Source organism: Arachis hypogaea, chromosome 7 (genome assembly GCF_003086295.3).
Source record: "Arachis hypogaea cultivar Tifrunner chromosome 7, arahy.Tifrunner.gnm2.J5K5, whole genome shotgun sequence".
NCBI lineage: Eukaryota > Viridiplantae > Streptophyta > Magnoliopsida > Fabales > Fabaceae > Arachis > Arachis hypogaea.
The window spans coordinates 59022983-59040523 of NC_092042.1; the positions used below are offsets into that span (position 1 = coordinate 59022983).

Genomic DNA, 17541 nt, shown 5'->3' on the forward strand with positions numbered 1-17541 from the left:
TGACTTTCCAAAGGTGCATGCTTTCCATCTTTTTTTATATGATTGAAAAATTTATTGAGGTTTTTATGGATGACTTCTCTGTTTGTTGTGATTTTTTTGAAGGGTGATTTCAACATCTAGCCTTGGTCTTGAGAAGATTCCAAGAAACTAACCTTATTTTAAATTGGGAAAAATGTCACTTTATGGCCACTGAAGGCATAGTTCTTGAACACCGCATCTCAAGCAAAGGAATAGAAATTGACAAGGCCAAAATAGAGGTAATTGAGAAATTACCACCCCTTTTAAATGCAAAGGGCATAAGGAGTTTCTTGGGTCATGTAGGCTTCTATAGAAGATTCGTCAAAGATTTTTCTAAAATAGCAAAGCCATTGAGCAATCTTCTAGTTGCTGATGCACCTTTTCACTTTGATGATAAATGCTTGCATGCCTTTGAAACTCTTAAAGCCAGGCTTGTCTCTACACCCATTATTGCTCCTCCTAATTGGATATTACCATTTGAATTGATGTGTGATGCAAGTGATGTTGCAATTGGAGCTGTTTTGGGGCAAAGGCAATATAAGCTTCTGCATGTTATATACTATGCAAGCAGGGTACTAAATGAAGCTCAAAGGAATTATATAACTATTGAGAAACAGTTACTTGTTGTGGTATTTACATTTGATAAGTTAAGATCCTATTTAGTTGGTTCAAAGGTTATTGTTTACCCTGATCACTTTGTTCTTAAGTACCTTTTGACAAAGTAGGACTCTAAATCAAGATTAATTAGGTGGGTACTCCTTTTACAAGAATTTGATATTGAAATCCGAGATAGGAAGTGTTCCGAGAATCAAATAGTGGACCACCTTTCTCAGATTGAACCAGTGAAAGTACAAAAACCTTTACTTCCCCTTCATGAAATGTTCCTGATAAGCATTTGTTTATGATTCAAGAGACACCTTGGTTTGCTGATATGGCCAATTACAAGGCCGGGAGGATAATATCAAAGGAATTTACTAAGCAACAAATAAAAAAGCTACAACATGATGCCCGATACTTCCTTTGGGATGATCCATATTTATTCAAGAGGTGTTTGGATGGAATCATCCGGAGATGTGTTTCAGAGGAAGAGATTCTACAGATTCTCTGGCATTTCCATGATTCCGAGTATGGTAGGCATTTTGGTGGAGAAAAGACAGCGACAAAGGTCCTTCAATGCAAATTTTACCGGCCCTCACTCTTCAAGGATGCGAGATAGTTTGTAAACAAGTGTGACTCTTGCCAAAGAGCTGACAACTTGCTCAAGAAAAATGAATTGCCTCTGAATCCAATTTTGGAGGTTGAATTGTTTGATGTTTAGGGTATAGACTTTATGGGACCATTCCATTCTTCCTATTCCAACAACTACATCTTGGTGGTTGTTGACTATGTTTTTAAATGTGTAGAAGCTGCACCTTTGGCCACTAATGATGCTAAGGTGGTGATGAGTTTCCTCAAGAAGTATATCTTTAGTAGGTTTAGTGTTCTCCAAACCTTGATCACTGATGGCGGCAGCCACTTTTGCAATAAACAATTAGATGCACTTCTTCTGAGATATGGTGTTAAGTATAAAGTAGTCACTCCTTATCATCCTCAAACAAGTGGCCAAGTAGAGTTCTCTAATAGAGAAATCAAAATAATTCTGGAGAAGATTATGGGTGCTTCAAGGAAGGATTGGGCCAAGAAGATTGATGATGCTCTCTACGCTTACCGCACAGCCTTCAAGACTCTGATTGGGATGTCACCTTATCAGCTTGTCTACGGCAAGGCCTGTCACCTGCCAGTAGAACTAGAACATAGAACTTATTGGGTAACAAAATTTCTGAACTTTGATGCAAAAGCAGCTAGGGAGAAACGGCTCCTCCAACTCAATGATCTTGATGAGCGTCGGTTGTAAGCCTTTGAGAATTCAAGGCTCTATAAAAAGAAGACCAAGATGTGGCATGACAAGAGGATAGTCTCAAAGACCTTTGAGCTTGGACAATCAGTACTCCTATACAATTCAAGGTTGAAACTTTTTCTTGAAAAGTTAAAGTCTAGATAGTCAAGACCTTTTACTATCAACAAGGTCTCACCCTATAGTCATGTGGAGATTGTGGAAGGTAATTCAGGGAGAACTTTCACTGTCAATGGTCAGCGGCTCAAGCATTATCTTGGAGGTGAGATTGATCGTAAAAGGACCACACAACTCCTCACCTAGAGGAGTGAACCATCAAGCTAGCAACATTAAATAAGTGCTTGTTGGGATGCAACCTAATACTTAGTATCATTTGATTTTGTTTTTTTCTTTACTTAATTCTTACTTACTATCTTCTTTCATAATATGCATGAACATTCATATGAGTTTGGTGCAGGAAATTAGTGTGTTGACACATGATCCAAGCTAAGTTTGGTGTGGTGGAGTTTTCACGTGGCACACCACTATTTCACAAAGCTTCTGTTAAGGCCCTACGTGGTACGTGAAACAACCACGAACAATGTGGTTGAATTTGACACTCCCAAGGGCATTCTGTAGTCCCTACATGCAACATGAGAAACTCCACGTCCCACGCCAAAGGGAGGTCATGATTACGCACGACATATATGTATGCATGAGGGAAGCATTTTAGGGATTTGTGCATACGCACAATCCGTGCGTACGCACAAGTTGAATTTCACGTCCCATGTGAAAATTGCTACGTCCCATGCCAAGCTCATACCATACTCCCAGGGACCCTTTGTCAATTCACATGCCACGTGAATTACACCACGTACCACGCTACAGCTCATAGAGGCATCCCAGGAACTTGATTTCCTCACGTGCAATGTGAAACTTGTCACATACCACGCCATGTATTAAAAGATACTCCTAGTGGTGTTAATCATTCTCATGTAACACATGAAAACCCTAGCGTCCTATGCCATGAACTAGGACAACTTCTCATGGACATTAATTAAGCTGTGTGCAATGTGAAAGCCCTAGAGTACCACGTCATACAGCATAGTGCACTCTTGGGACATCCTTTTAAGCTCAACTACTCATGCATGCATTTTAGTTTAATTTTGTTTACACGACAACCAAACCTAAGTTTAGTGTGGTGGCCTCCATGCATGCATACAACCAATATGCAACCCTAGCTCCTAACCTTATGTACTTCATGCATATATTTTTTCCTTTCATTTTATATTTGTTTTCCCTCCTTGTTTATCACTTGAATTATTTTTGTTTGTAGTGCTTATGACCACTCAAGGAATCAGAGAATCTCTGCAAGCTTCATCATTATCACTATTGTTTTGATCAAGGCACATGCATTGGTTCTTCTTTCCCTAGGCTATGACTCATCCAAACCATAATCCATACATGTTTGTCCTTAATCCATACATGTTTGTCCTTATCTTCTTTAAACCCTTGGACACACCTCCACCTCCATGCATCCCTTAGATGCCCACTTTCAATCCTCACCATTTATTTCACAACTCTCTATTACTATAAATACCACCATCCCTTATCTCTTCTTGCATCAAACTTCTTACCAGATTTTATCACTATCACCGTAGCCTCCACATCCCTCACTTCATTGTCATCACCATTCACTTATCTCTCAACCTTCCTTCTTTTACTTTCCGTTCTATCTTTTTTTTCTTTGTTTGGGGACATACAAATCCTCTAAGTTTGGTGTTAGTTTTGATATAGTGAGATACATCAAATATCATGGCCCCTAAGAAAGCCTCTGCTTTAAATAAAAGAAAGGGAAAGGAACCAATGGCAGCTTCATATGATTCCACAAGGTTCCTCTCCAGCTTTCATGAAAATCTCTTTTATATTGCTATGTATGGCAAGAAGATTATTTCTGAAGGACCTTTGCATCTAAGAAGGGGGAGTAACCTGAAATCATGGATCAAATTGGGATGAGAAGGTGGCAAGTTCTTTGTGACCCTATTCTAAGGGTGGGGCAAATTTTGATCCAAGAATTCTATGCTAATGCATCCCTCACCAATGCACAAACACATGATGAAAGACCTCTAAACTACAAAAGCCTTGTGAGAGGCAAGGAAATTGATTTTAGCCTTGAGAACGTCCGGAGGATCCTTAGGTTGAGAATATCAACTTTATCATCATCAGAGGTGTCATACACAGAGAAAAAAGCATGATCCAAGACTTGATGAAGTGATCCGAGATCTTACCTTTCCGGGTGCACAATGGATCATGGGAGCTTCGGGCAAGGCACTCCATTTGAGAAGGAGTGAGCTCAAACCAATTACAAGGGGTTGGATGGAGTTTGTATATCGTTCAATCTCACCCATAAGTAACCGATCTGAAGTTACTGTTGCTAGAGCAATCATGATTCACTGAATCATGATCAATCAAGAGGTGAGAATTGACAAATTAATTCCAAATGAGATATACCACTTTGCTTCCAACCCAAGCTCAAGATCTCTACTGTGATTCCCTAGCATTATTTATTGTCTCTGTGAAACGGCTGGTACTTTCATAGAGAATGACATTCTGATTTTACTAGGGAACCCAATCACTAAGAGGACAATGGAAAAGGTAAGAGCACAACCTCCTCAAGAAGCTCAAGAAGAAGAGGTCCAGGGAGTTCAAGAAGAAGATCAAAAGGCCCAAGAAGAAGAAGCCGAGGGAGTTCAAGAGGAAGAGCAAGAGAATTAAGAAGCTCACAATCAGGGTGAACCACAGTCTTGGGTCCCTCCACAACAAGGAGTAGAGTGGCAACAAATGTATTCCACAATACAAGAACTTTTCGCACAACAAGCACAATTTATGAGAGTTCCAAGAGAAAAAAACCTTGCAAGAAGTCCATCACAAAGAATTTCAAGATTTCAGGGCCTCGTAGAGGGCAAATCACAAAGAGTTCCAAGAATACAAGGCACTCTATGAAGCTTGGTATGACACTGAAGAATCTTGGCGACTTTACATGCATGCCAAGATCAACTAATATACTTGGGCTCAAAATGCAGCACACCCAAACATCACTCCGTATGAAAAAATATCCCACATCTGTGGAAAGGAGGTTAAGAGGATAAACAAGGAGTGTGCTGAGTGGAGGGAGAGAGAATTAAAAGCCCGTGGCCTTTAGAACCCAAAAGGTAAAGCTAGTTAATCCGAGGCAGGAATTTGGGAACCAAGGGGAGCACAAGAAGAAGATGATGAGGGAGGCAATAATGATGAATAAGGTTATCAAGTTCTCTTTTTACTTTTATTACCCATCTCTTTATATTTTTATAATCTGTTTGCCTTGCTTTATGTTGTTGCATTTGCTTTAATTGTGTTGCCTTATCCGTTGTTTTGTCTACCTAACTACTACTTGTACTATCCTCCCAAGCACTCTAATCATATGAAAGGAGAGTTGCTTAGATGGAAGAAGGATAAATCCTATTAATAAAGTCCCTTCATGAATAGTGGTGGTATATATTTGTGATTTTCATGGACTGAGCCACAAAATGATGATACTGCATAAAAAGGAAAGATGATTCCTTCTGAGCATGAGGTTTAGAAAAATATTATGAGATTTATGATCAAAAGAAAATATCCTTGAACTTGACTTGAAAAAGAAAGAAAAGAAAGAGAGAAAAGAAATAGCAACCAACAGAACAAAGAAAGAAAATCAAGAAGATCATAGGTTGCAAAACTCTGAGGATCAATGGTTAAAGAGCCCTACTATGTGTCTGTGGTGTGATTGTCCAAGGACAGGGCCAAGGCTCGGGTGATTAGACCCAGGGGTGCTTTATCACCCGATAACTTGAACCAATTAGATCGCGATTAGCAATTAAAAACCCATCATCAAGAGTTCTCTTGAGATAGAGCATTTAGAAACCTAAAGAGATTCTCGACATTGATAAAGAGATTCTCGACATTGATGGCGGGAAATTTAAAATCTTTGACTATATGCTTGTGGTGTGAACGTATCAAGGAGTGGCTCGGAAAATTAGATCCGAGGGATGCCTCATCATCCGGTCGGATTACCGATCGAATTCCCACAATCAAGAGTTTTCTTAAAAACGGAGCATTTAGAGTTGTCAACCCGAAAAGCTCTCTGATGTGAAACAAGGATTCAAGGATCAATCTAAAGCTTAAAAAAGGATCTCATAGTACTATCCGAGTCTTTAACTCTCAAGGATCATCCATTCGTAGGAGTGCAAAACTCATTGAAGTAAAAGAAAATCCAAGATGATCAGAGAGGTTATTAAACCCCACCTCCTAGAAGGACATGAACTTCAAAAAGAATTTAACCTCACTTCATTTAATACAATTCTATTCCTTTCTATTTTCTTTTGCTTGAGGACAACCAAAGTATTAAGTTTGGTGCCTGAAATAAGGTTGTCTAGTAGCTTAAAGCACGAGAATGTTAGAGCAAGATAACTTCACTAACAGGCTTAAGTAGAACTTGTTTACCACCCGAAGAGAGTAAACTGTGTTTCTACCCCCTGAATTCACTTTCAAGCTTTCTACTTAATAATGACAAATGTTGTCTTTTTTATCTAAAGATCATACAGGGCAAGCAAGATATTTATTTTGGACTCCAATGTGATCAATATTAAGCAAGTTAGCTAACTAAGTACAAGTAGAGGCAGGGGTATTATGGTGAAGAACACAACAGACTTGTTGAGATTCACCTTTTGATCATTGCTGCTTTCATAAATATTCAATAAACTCGGGACATTTTCACAATCCTCAAAATTAACTTTGCAGAATAGGATCGAGTCATCAACAAAGAAAAGGTAGTTAACCTTAGGATCGAGTCATCAGCAAAGAGAAGGTAGTTAACCTTAGCACAATGCCTATGAACCTAGATACCTTAGATCGGGCTATTTTGTTCTACCTTGTGTAGCAAGAAGAGGACTTCTACACAAAATAGAAAGAGATATGGAAATAGAGGATTTTTTTGACAAATTTCTCTATTTGGTCTAAAAAAATCAAAGAGTTAACCTTCCACAATGACAGAATAAAAAAAGTCGTTACCAATTAATGTATCCAACCAATCTAACGCGAGGTGAATCCAAATTTCTCCAATATGAGAAACTCATTCTATTTAACAAATAAAGTCGCATGTATTAATTTAATATGCAAAAACAAAATGAATATAGAGGATTTCTCTCAGCAGTTGACAAACTATCCCGTTGTTACCAAGCCTTTACAAGGTACATTTCAAGGACACTACAAAATGACATTTGAAGAGGAATAATTCTATAAATATAAAGCGGAATTGATGCAGAACATTATCATAATTTATACACCACAATAAATAGCAGTAACTTATTCTATAACCATCACCCAATTTAATTTTGTGTATCTATAATCAAACATATATCATAGAAAAGTAAATCTACCAGTATACTTTTTTCATATCAGCTCCTGCGACTTCTTTGGTAATTACATTGGCCCTATGCACACCTTACGGCTACATAGGAAATGTACAAGGATTATACTATTTCCTCTATATTTTCTTTCTTTATTCCCCCCTTCCTCTGCTTTTTGGCATCCTGTGTCCAAAATTTTTTCAATGCCCAATTTTCTATGGTTGAGCTTTTTATGATAATACAAAATGAAAAACATTTCATGGGTGGAATGAATATATATGAATATTATTGCCCTTCAATTCAATATTCTTGAATTAGCTTGATTGTCTCTTGTAGAAAGGTTTCTGGCAGATCAGCAATCTTTGATCACTGTCACTTTCAGTTTCTATCACCCTTGCATCCCACTTCAGCTGAGTCGTTAGAGCTCTTGCTGATTCTACTAAAGGAACTGTATCTCGAATGATAACCCAACCCTGCAAACATAATTAAATAACCAATATCAGCAACTTCACAATCATATTATATTACATAATAATATGCAGTGATCATGAGAACAGTTTTAGCTCTTTGAACTATCATAGATACTCTCAACAATAATGAAAGCAACAAAAGGGGGGGGGGGGGGGGGCGGAAATTCCCATGGACAAGTAGTAAAATCCGAATATTTAGTTGACATACCTCTGGGCGAAGCAATCTGTCAATTTCAATGAACAGATCAAGCATAGTGCATCTGCGGGGCTTGGCGAATTCAAGGGATAAAAGTCCTGCTGCATGCACCAAGTCATAGGTTCTAGGGTATGATGGAAATGCCTCACACCTACAAACCACCGAAAAATCATGTTTGTACAGAAACTACAATTTGCTGAAAACTATTCTTCATAAGAACTTATCAAAATCCTGAGCAGTGCTGGTAATTGGAAAAAAGTTTTTCAAAAAGAATAATGCACCATGTAAGAATTGATTTGTCTGTTATAATGAAGTCTCACTAAGGAAGAATTCAGCAGTGCATCTAAACCAGATGCAGCCAATAAAAAGGGATTGATGGAAGAGAATCACGATATTCACATTTAGAAATGAGAAATGTTAGGGGCAAACACTTTTTAACAATATTAGCCAATACTTTGAGCTAACACTTTATTTTTATACTATTAGGATTTAGGATTAAAGGTTTAAAATTTAGTATAAAAATACCTTTGTAGGCCAAGTGTTAGGTCAAAGATAATAAATTTTGTTAGTCATGTAGTATTGCTCTTCAAGAATAGCTGAATAAGAAGAAAGGTAAGAGAGATTAAAATACCAATCATGCAGAATGCCAACGAAACCTCTGTCCTGGATCAAAGGAAGATGGTTTGGCCCACTCATTGAAACCACATTCATGACCCAGACAGACTTTTTAGCTTGCAGCAATGCCAAATTGAAACCACCAAACTCGGCATTCATGTCGAGCACATTCCTGAACATGTTGTAAGGAGGTGAAGGGTCCTCTTCGCCCGGCCTCTTCGGATGGTCAGAAAATATTAAAGGTGACAGGAGCGACCAATAATTGTTGACTGCTGTTTTCCAGCTATCAGTGTCCTCGGCAAGTTCATCAGACTGCAACCCTGACATATTTAAACATGGACAGTGTAAGTCCAACATAACTATTCGATTCGGCAAGGTTTTACAATGAAATCACTTTCCCTAAGAGCTCAATAGATAAGAGTTTGAAGACAGTAACAATTACCATGGACTGCAAGCTCGTTCTTGTTCAAGTTAGCTCGAGAAGGCCATGCTTCCCTTTTTTCAATTGGAATCCAACGGCTATTCTGTGTTCCTCCTATGCAATTTTGCAGTACTCGATAATATGGAGTCTCTATATCATGACTTTTACCACACAAAGAAGGACCAGAACCAGGCTTTCTGGTTGTAAAAATAGGCAATGCTAAGAATCAGGACCATGTTGAAACGGTAAGCAAATGTATACACATGGCATAAAATCTATTTACCAGAAACCGCTTCTAAGGGTATGGAAATCGTAAATGCATGTACTGTATTGTTACCTTGAACTATAGCAACTCTTTTTACTAGTTTTCTTCCATACGGCAGTTTCATCTTGCTGGGACAACATTTCCCAGCAAATACTTTGTGCAAAATCCTGTACAAACTTCCACCTTTTCTGACTCTCTTTGTTTCGAGCATTTGTAAGTGGCGATGTCCAGACAAAGTATCCACCAGGTCTTAGAAGCCTATCAGCCTCAATCAAGAAAATGCCACCTATACCAAGAATTGTATATCAATAACATTACAAAGTGCCAGGAAATGAACAAAATCCAACATAAAAGTCATGATCCGAAGCTGTAAAAAATCATCAGATTCCCAGTTCCAACGTCCAAAATGGATAGCCAGCCAAAAGCTTATTAATGAATCAAACAAAGGATTTCAATTCAAACGTGACTTTATTTTCTTCTTCAAATGACATTGAGTAATGAATTATTTAGTTTTGAACCACATAAAAATTCTAGAAATAAATGTTTCTGGAATAAACATAAAAGAAGCACTCATCAACAAAAAATAGCATGGGATGAAAATATGAAAGATACCTTTCTGGTCCCAATCAATGCCACATCTTGCACAGTGTAACATATCAAAGGAGAGCGATGGATATGGCAACTGTGTTGAAGTGAAAGAAGCAACCATGGCTGGAAGACCCCTCTCAAGTGTAAGCTGAACTTGACTTCCTGAAGGCTCAAAGTTTGCTACGCACATCGTCAAAAGTTGACTCTGAAAGAGGTGCGCACCAAAGCTACCATAGCCACAGCCAATATCCAGTATTGTTCGAACCTAAAAATTTTAGATATTTTAGGATGCTAATATCTCAATAAAATAACATTTCCGGCGCATAACAGTGCACACTATGAACTCGGTTCAAACTCAATGCCATCGTAAACTATCAGCAATATCTAGCAGAAGTCCTATCAAGATCAATATAAGGTTATCATTTCAACATTCATTGATTATTAAGTGAAGATAACAATGAGATCCTTAATATATAAATAATTTTAATACTATTATTGTTAGAATCAGCTTAAAGTCGTCAGAACACTGTCTTACTCAGCACACTTAAGTAGCAAATTAGAGGCAATTAAGTATGCTGAATTCTATTTAAGCATGTGTCAAACTAATGAAATACAAATACGATGGATGAAAGTACCGAAAAAGTTCAGGCAACAAACACTGAATCTATCCATTTCAAACAGATAGGACAAATGAATTTACCCCGGCTTGTAGGAAGCTAGACTCATTTCTAAGTCCAATCATTTCCGCAATTTGATGCGAGTAGTCTTCGACGCCATCAAACATGAGAGAAGCGGAGCGAAAGGAAATTTGCTCTTCATCAAGCATCATCATCCTGCATCCACAAATGAAAATTTCAGTACCCCAAAGATAGCATCATTACCATATAACATCAATCACCTAAGCCAATATAACATCAATCACCTCTTTGTCAAGCTCCCAGAAGAAAGAACCTCCTGTGCAGTGATTTTCACATTAGCTACCCATATAACATCTCTTCCAGTAGGCCACCTAAGCGGAATCTTATAATTCACCGGCGTAAGCACCAAACAATTTTGCCTGAGCTCGCGGCCACATTGCCGATCAAGCTTATTGCCATCAGAATTTCCCAAAGCCAAGTTCTCAGAAACATTAAAGCAAGGAACATAGTTCTCAAACTCCTGAGAACAAAATTCCAATTCCTTTAACTTCGCTGGACCGCGAGTAAACTCACCAATATCCAACAAATCCGAAACAAGCCTCTCTTGGAGCCTCCTGTAACCATGGTAAACATGACCCCTCGACGAGGAAGAAATCGACAATGTCCACCAAAAGGATCCAGTAAGTGCAAGAACAACTATGAGCAGCAAACTGAACTTCAAGAAATGCAACAAGTTAAGCCGACTTCTTGGGGACCCAACAATGAACGGATCAGAAGCAAAACCATTGTCTGTGATGTTGCCATATTTAGAAGGTGAATTGTTACTATTATTACTATCTGCAAAGAGCAGCCTCAAAGGGAATCTAAGCCATAAAGAAGAAGGGCTTTGATCTGAGGGAGCCTTTTTATCCAAATCTTCTTTTTCTGTTTTCTCTTTGGATTGGGAATCAGGGATCTGAATCCCAGAAACACCTCTCTGAAGAGGTCTTGACATTGATTCAATGACCAAACCCAAAACAGTTGCAAAAAGAAGCCTCAACTACTTAAATAAATGCTATATGGTTAGAACAATATATGGATGGATACACTAAGAAACCAATGGAAGTGTGTTATTTCAGCACCATTCACCATTGCCACTAGCGCAAACGCAAACCTGAAACTAAAATTAATTAATTAATAAATAAATTAGAGAAACCGTGTGAATCTTGAAGTTGTTCAATCAGAACAGAGTAAGAGTACTTTCAAAGCAAATTCAGAATATTTTGAAATAAATAATTGTTTTATACAATTATTATTTTTTTAGTTTCACGTAAGAGAATTAAAAACAAGGGAGTGAGGACAAGGAAGAGCATTAATTAAATCACCGCACTAGATCCCATCACGGACCACCAGTGCTGAAATGGATATGTACCAACAATCATAAAAACCAACCCGTCAAAAACGTTGAAAATTAAATAAAAATAATAATAACAACTTGACTACTTGAGTTGTAATCAAAAGGTAAAGTTTTGGTGCTATGAGTTGGTAGATATTAACAGAACAATGATAGAAAATACTTTTGCAGTTGACGCTAGCAAAGGTAGTTCAACTTCAAAAGTAGTAACTGAATTTCAAACTCCTTTCATTTGACAAAAGAAGGACGAATTCAGCTTCAGTACGATCTAACATAAAGAGAAAAACGCAAAACCAATTTGGTGTGAGATCAGATCAAATGAGAAACAGAAGAAATGAAAGGAGAAGTGAGTGAGCAGAACCACTACCTCGTTGAGAGAAAGAGAATGAGGATGCGTGTGAATTTTGTGGTGCTTGTTGTTGGGTTGGGTTGGGTTGCTTGTGGCACAAATTTACAAAAACGAAGACACACAGCTCATGATGTTCCCTGCTCTCTCCTCTGGCTCGGTGTATATTATGGCTTTGGGTTTTGGGTTCATTCTGTGGGATCAGTGATTGGTATTTCTTACTTTCCTCTCTGTGTTTTTACTGTCTGTCTCTCCGCACACGCTTTAATATGTGGAATGATTACGGTGCTTAGGAAATTAAAGGGAGAGTAAAGGAAAAACTGACAGACACTGAGACAGTGTGTCAATGAGCATGAACCAGATTTTGTACTGATTCGATCGACACCCTGACAGACGCTGCTTTTTCGGCTTAATATATTGTAGGAACAAGGAACGGCTTCTTTTTTATTTAAATAATTTTTTAATTTTTTATTTTATATTATTGTAAAAACAATTATATTTTTGTGGAGATTTTTTTTATTTAAATTAATAAAATATAACATTTATGAAAACAATTAATCTCAAAATCTAAGTCATTTAACCTATCAAATCCAACCAAATAGTTTTAACTTAATTCACCTCCACGCATCATTATTTCTAACAAATTTTTGACTTAATGCGCAAATATAGTCTTTTCATCTGGATTTCGTTTTCTATTTGAAAATTTTCTGCATCTTCTAGATTTTCTACATTCTCTTTCTTTTCTATGTTTTCTTTATTATTTGCGTTCTCTTCATTCAAGATTAATGCTCTTTAATCTGAATTGAATTTGAGGATTAAATTTTTTGAAACAAGTAGTGAAATCAGTTTTGAACAGGTATTTTGATTCAAGTTTAGACTATCAATTGAACCAAGACGAATTGAATTATAGTTTTGAATCGAATCAAGTGTTTGAGGTATGGTTCGAATATAGTTAATGTAGTTCGTTAGTAGTTTATGATTCTGTAGTTGAACAATTGTGGTATAAAACCTAAAACAAAATTTGTGTTATTGTTAAAAAATTTCGGTGTTATTTATTTTGATAAGTTCTTCATAATTGAAAACTCTTCTTCTTCCTCCTTCTTATTTTATGATGATTTTCCTTCTTCTTTTTCACCATCAACATCTTTTTTTATTATTAATCTTTTCTTTCTTATTTTACCTTCTCATGTTTCTTCTTATTTTACTCTCTTAGCAAGAATAAAAATAAGAAAAAATCAAATAAAGAAAAAAAATGCATAATGATATAAAATTACAAGAAAAATGATGAACATACATTCATTCAACTAAATAAAATTACAATACATTACAAACATGTTCATTCAAATCTAATATGAGAAGTAATATTCCTAGGAGGAGGAGGAGGAGGAGGAAGAGGAGGAGGAGAGCAATACAAAAATATTATTGTGTTTTAGTAAAATTTCGGTGTAAAAACTAATAAATTTATGTGTTATTGTTAAAAAATTTTGGTGTTATTTATTTTGATAAATTCTACATAATTCAAAACTTTAACTCTTCATCTTCTGCTACTTTTTTTTTCCATCTTTTTCATCATCATCATCTTCCTTTTTTCTTATTATTCATCTTTTTCTTTTTGATTTACCTTCTCATATTGCTTTTAATTTTACTTTATTAACAAAAATAAAAATAAGAAAAAATCAAACAAAGAAGAAGAAGAAACATATAATGCTACAAAATTACTAAAAAGAGGATGAACCTACATTCATTTAACTAACTAAGATTTCAATACATTACAAATATATTCATTCAAGTCTAATGTGCCAATGTTCCTAAAAAAATAACAGCAACAGAAAAAAGAAAAAAGAAAAAAATGAAGCATTAAAAAAGATATTTTTGTGCTTTTGTAGCAAAATTTTAGTGTAAAAACTAAAAAATTTAAGTATTATTATTAAGAAATTTTGGTGTTATTTATTCTGATAAGTTCTACATAATTCAAAACTCTTCTTCTTCCTCCTCCTAATCTTCTTCTGCTTCTTCTTCTTCTTTTAAACCTTTTTCATCATCAACAACTTTTTTTTCTTGTTTTACCTTTTCATATTTTTTCTTATTTTACTCTCTTAATAAAAATAAAAATAAGACAAAATAAAATAAAGAAAAAGAAGAAACACTAATGTTACAAAATTACTAAGAAGAGGATGAACATATATTCATTCAAATAAATAAGATTATAATACATTACAAATATGTTCATTCAAGTATAATATGAAAAGCAATGCTTCTACAAAAAATAAGAGCAACAAAAACAGAAAAAAAGAAAGAAAGAAGAAATGAAGAAGAAAAAAAATACAACATTAAAGAAGATATTTTTGTACTTTTGTAGCAAATTTTTTGTGTAAAAACGATAAATTTATGTGTCATTGTTAAGAAATTTTGGTGTTATTTGTTCTAATAAGTTTTGTATAATTTAAAATTCTTCCTTTTCTTCTCTTTATTTTCTAGTGCTTTTTCTTCTTCTTCATCTTCTTCTTATTTCATTTTCTTTTAATTCTTCTTCTTTTACTCTTTTAAAAGGAATAAAATCAAAAGAAAGAAGAAAAAACCAATGCTGTAAAATTACTAGGAAGAAAAGAAGAAAAAGAAAAAAATGCAACAACAACAACAACAGCAATAAAAGAATGATGATGGGGAAAAAATACACGAAGAAGAAGAGGAATGCGAACAAGAAGAAGGAAGAACGCAAAAAAAGAGGAAGAACGCAAAGAAGAAGAAAGATATGAACATTCACGTTCACGTTAGTTGCTGGGGAGTTGGAGCGTGTATTCACACTCTCATTAATGAAACTGATTTTTGTTGGGCGTTCAGCGCCCAGGGGCCAGGATGGAGCTGACAGTATTTTTTGTTTTTTGCTTTATGCTTCTCCAAAGTTAAGAGAGAAGGGGATAGTCAATCAAATAACGCAATTCTTCAAGGCGTGTGTTACACACACTTTCCTTTAGGCTTAATTTCCTGCAGGATACAATGAAGAACACTTGACTTGTTCATGCACTCACACAGTCAAGCCTTACACTAAATGATAATTTACAGAATAATATTCTCTATTCTTCCTTTTACGCATAAAGAAAGCGTTGAGATGGATTATTCAGCAATAATGAAATGAAGAAAATTTATAGATACAGAGTACATGCAACATGCAACTACGTACTCAACAGACACAACTTTTCAAATAGTTACAACCTTTCAACAGACTTAACGTTTCAAATAGTTGCAACCTTTTAACAGGCATAACTTTTGAATAAATCACAACTCTATGAAGAGATGTAACTCTTTAAAATAGCTTTTTACATATTTTGAAAATATATCTCACAATTTTCCACTATAAAAACTCTTTTCAATCCTATCATTCTAGAAGTTTTATGCTTTCAATAGAGGTATCTTGCGATTTGAATCTTTACCTACTAACCAGTGGTATTCACTCATCCGAATTTAAAATGGTAGACAAGCTTTGAACCATTTAACTCATATGAACAAACGTGCACTAATGACACATAAAATTTTGGTATTATTTAGATGTTATATTAAATATGACACATTTAATATACTACATGACCTTGTGTCTTATATCCTTTCGTGAGTGCTTTAAGAATAAAATCTTAACTCTAAGAACTGGCCTCAGTTCACACTCATATAGACTCTATCAAAAGTATCCCATAATTAAATACTTTAGCAATAATATACTTGCTATAGGTCTATTAAGAACAAAGCTCATCCTGTTCTTTTATACTATTATGGTTCCAAGTACTTTTTACCTTAGGATGAAAGTAATATTTATGAGTACTTGCAATTACTCTAATAGTGTACTTCACTACATTAAACTCAAGACTTGATGTTACTTAAGTGTGAGTTGGGTATTTATCATTGATAATTATTTAAAATACGAATTTTAGTCTCATCCCTTTTGATGTTTTAAACACCAAATCCCTTTTGATGTTTTAAACATCAAATCCCTTTTGAATCCTTTCATCAAAGGATCAGCAAGATTTTGTTTTGACCTTATAAAATTTAGAGATATAACTCCATTGCCAATAACATTTTTAACATAGCTATGTCTTACTCCAATGTGTTTAGATTTTCCATTATAAACTTGGCTATAAGCCTTTGATAATGTTGCTTGGCTATCACAATGTATAGAAATTGGTGTCATTGATTTTGGCCAAACTAAAATTTCATGTAATAAATCTCTAAGCCATTCAGCTTCCTTACTTGCTGCTATCAAAGCAACAAATTTTGTAGCCATGGTAAAATTCATTATGCAAGTTTGTTTCTTGGATCTCCAAGAAACAGCACCCCCACCAAGGGTAAAGATCCAACCACTTGTTGATGCATGATCGCCTATATTGTTTATCCAACTAGCATCTGTATATCCTTCTAAAATAGAAGGTTCACCACTATACAGCAAAATATAGTTTATTGTTCCTTTTAAATATTTTAATATTCTTCGGACAGCATGCCAATGGTTTTTACTTGGATTGCTTGTATACTGATGAGCGGATAATTTGTACGCTTTTTGGCATTGTTTTTAGTATGTTTTTAGTATGATCTAGTTAGTTTTTAGTATATTTTTATTAGTTTTTAGTTAAAATTCACTTTTCTGGATTTTACTATGAGTTTGTGTGTTTTTCTGTGATTTCAGGTATTTTCTGGCTGAAATTGAGGGACCTGAGCAAAAATCTGATTCAGAGACTAAAAAGGACTGCAGATGCTGTTGGATTCTGACCTCCCTGCACTCGAAGTGGATTTTCTGGAGCTACAGAAGCCCAATTGGCGCGCTCTCAATGGCGTTGGAAAGTAGACATCCTGGACTTTCCAGCAATATATGATAGTCCATACTTTGCCCAAGATTTGATGGCCCAAATCGGCGTTCAAAGTCACCCTCAGAATTCTCAGCGTTAAACGCCGGAACTGGCACCAAAATGGGAGTTAAACGCCCAAACTGGCACTAAAGCTGGCGTTTAACTCCAAGAGGAGTCTCTACACGAAAATGCTTCAATGCTCAGCCCAAGCACACACCAAGTGGGCCCGGAAGTGGATTTTTATGTCATTTACTCATCTCTGTACACCCTAGGCTACTAGTTTTCTATAAGTAGGACCTTTTACTATTGTATTGAGACAATCTGGGTAGCTATCCTTGTTTTGATGCTATCTTAGATCATTGGGAGGCTGGCCATTCGGCCATGCCTAGACCTTGTTCTTATGTATTTTCAACGGTGGAGTTTCTACACACCATAGATTAAGGTGTGGAGCTCTGCTGTACCTCGA

At 35.9% G+C, this 17541-nt stretch overlaps 1 protein-coding gene and 1 long non-coding RNA gene across 3 annotated transcripts; one reads left to right on the forward strand and one right to left on the reverse strand.

Annotated features, from left to right (window-relative positions):
* Window positions 1-3514: 3514 nt before the first annotated feature.
* LOC112703189 (uncharacterized) lies at window positions 3515-5415 on the forward strand. Its single transcript, XR_003154510.3, has 2 exons — window positions 3515-4366; window positions 4515-5415. It is a non-coding gene; the product is annotated as an uncharacterized lncRNA (long non-coding RNA).
* A 1764-nt stretch (window positions 5416-7179) lies between these two features.
* Window positions 7180-12736, reverse strand: LOC112703188 (probable pectin methyltransferase QUA2). 2 transcript variants are annotated; one of them, XM_025754525.3, is made up of 9 exons: window positions 12268-12736; window positions 10792-11666; window positions 10570-10702; window positions 9894-10134; window positions 9354-9567; window positions 9038-9213; window positions 8612-8915; window positions 7993-8131; window positions 7180-7787 (listed from the first exon to the last, which is right to left on the reverse strand). In XM_025754525.3, the coding sequence occupies exons 2-9, from the start codon at window positions 11499-11501 to the stop codon at window positions 7629-7631; spliced, it is 2076 nt and encodes a 691-aa protein (XP_025610310.1). In that variant the 5' UTR covers window positions 11502-11666; window positions 12268-12736; the 3' UTR covers window positions 7180-7628. The 2 variants fall into 2 exon arrangements, with proteins under 2 accessions (XP_025610310.1, XP_025610311.1); XM_025754526.3 differs by having other exon boundaries at window positions 10792-11660; window positions 12268-12665.
* Between the last annotated feature and the right edge of the window lie 4805 nt (window positions 12737-17541).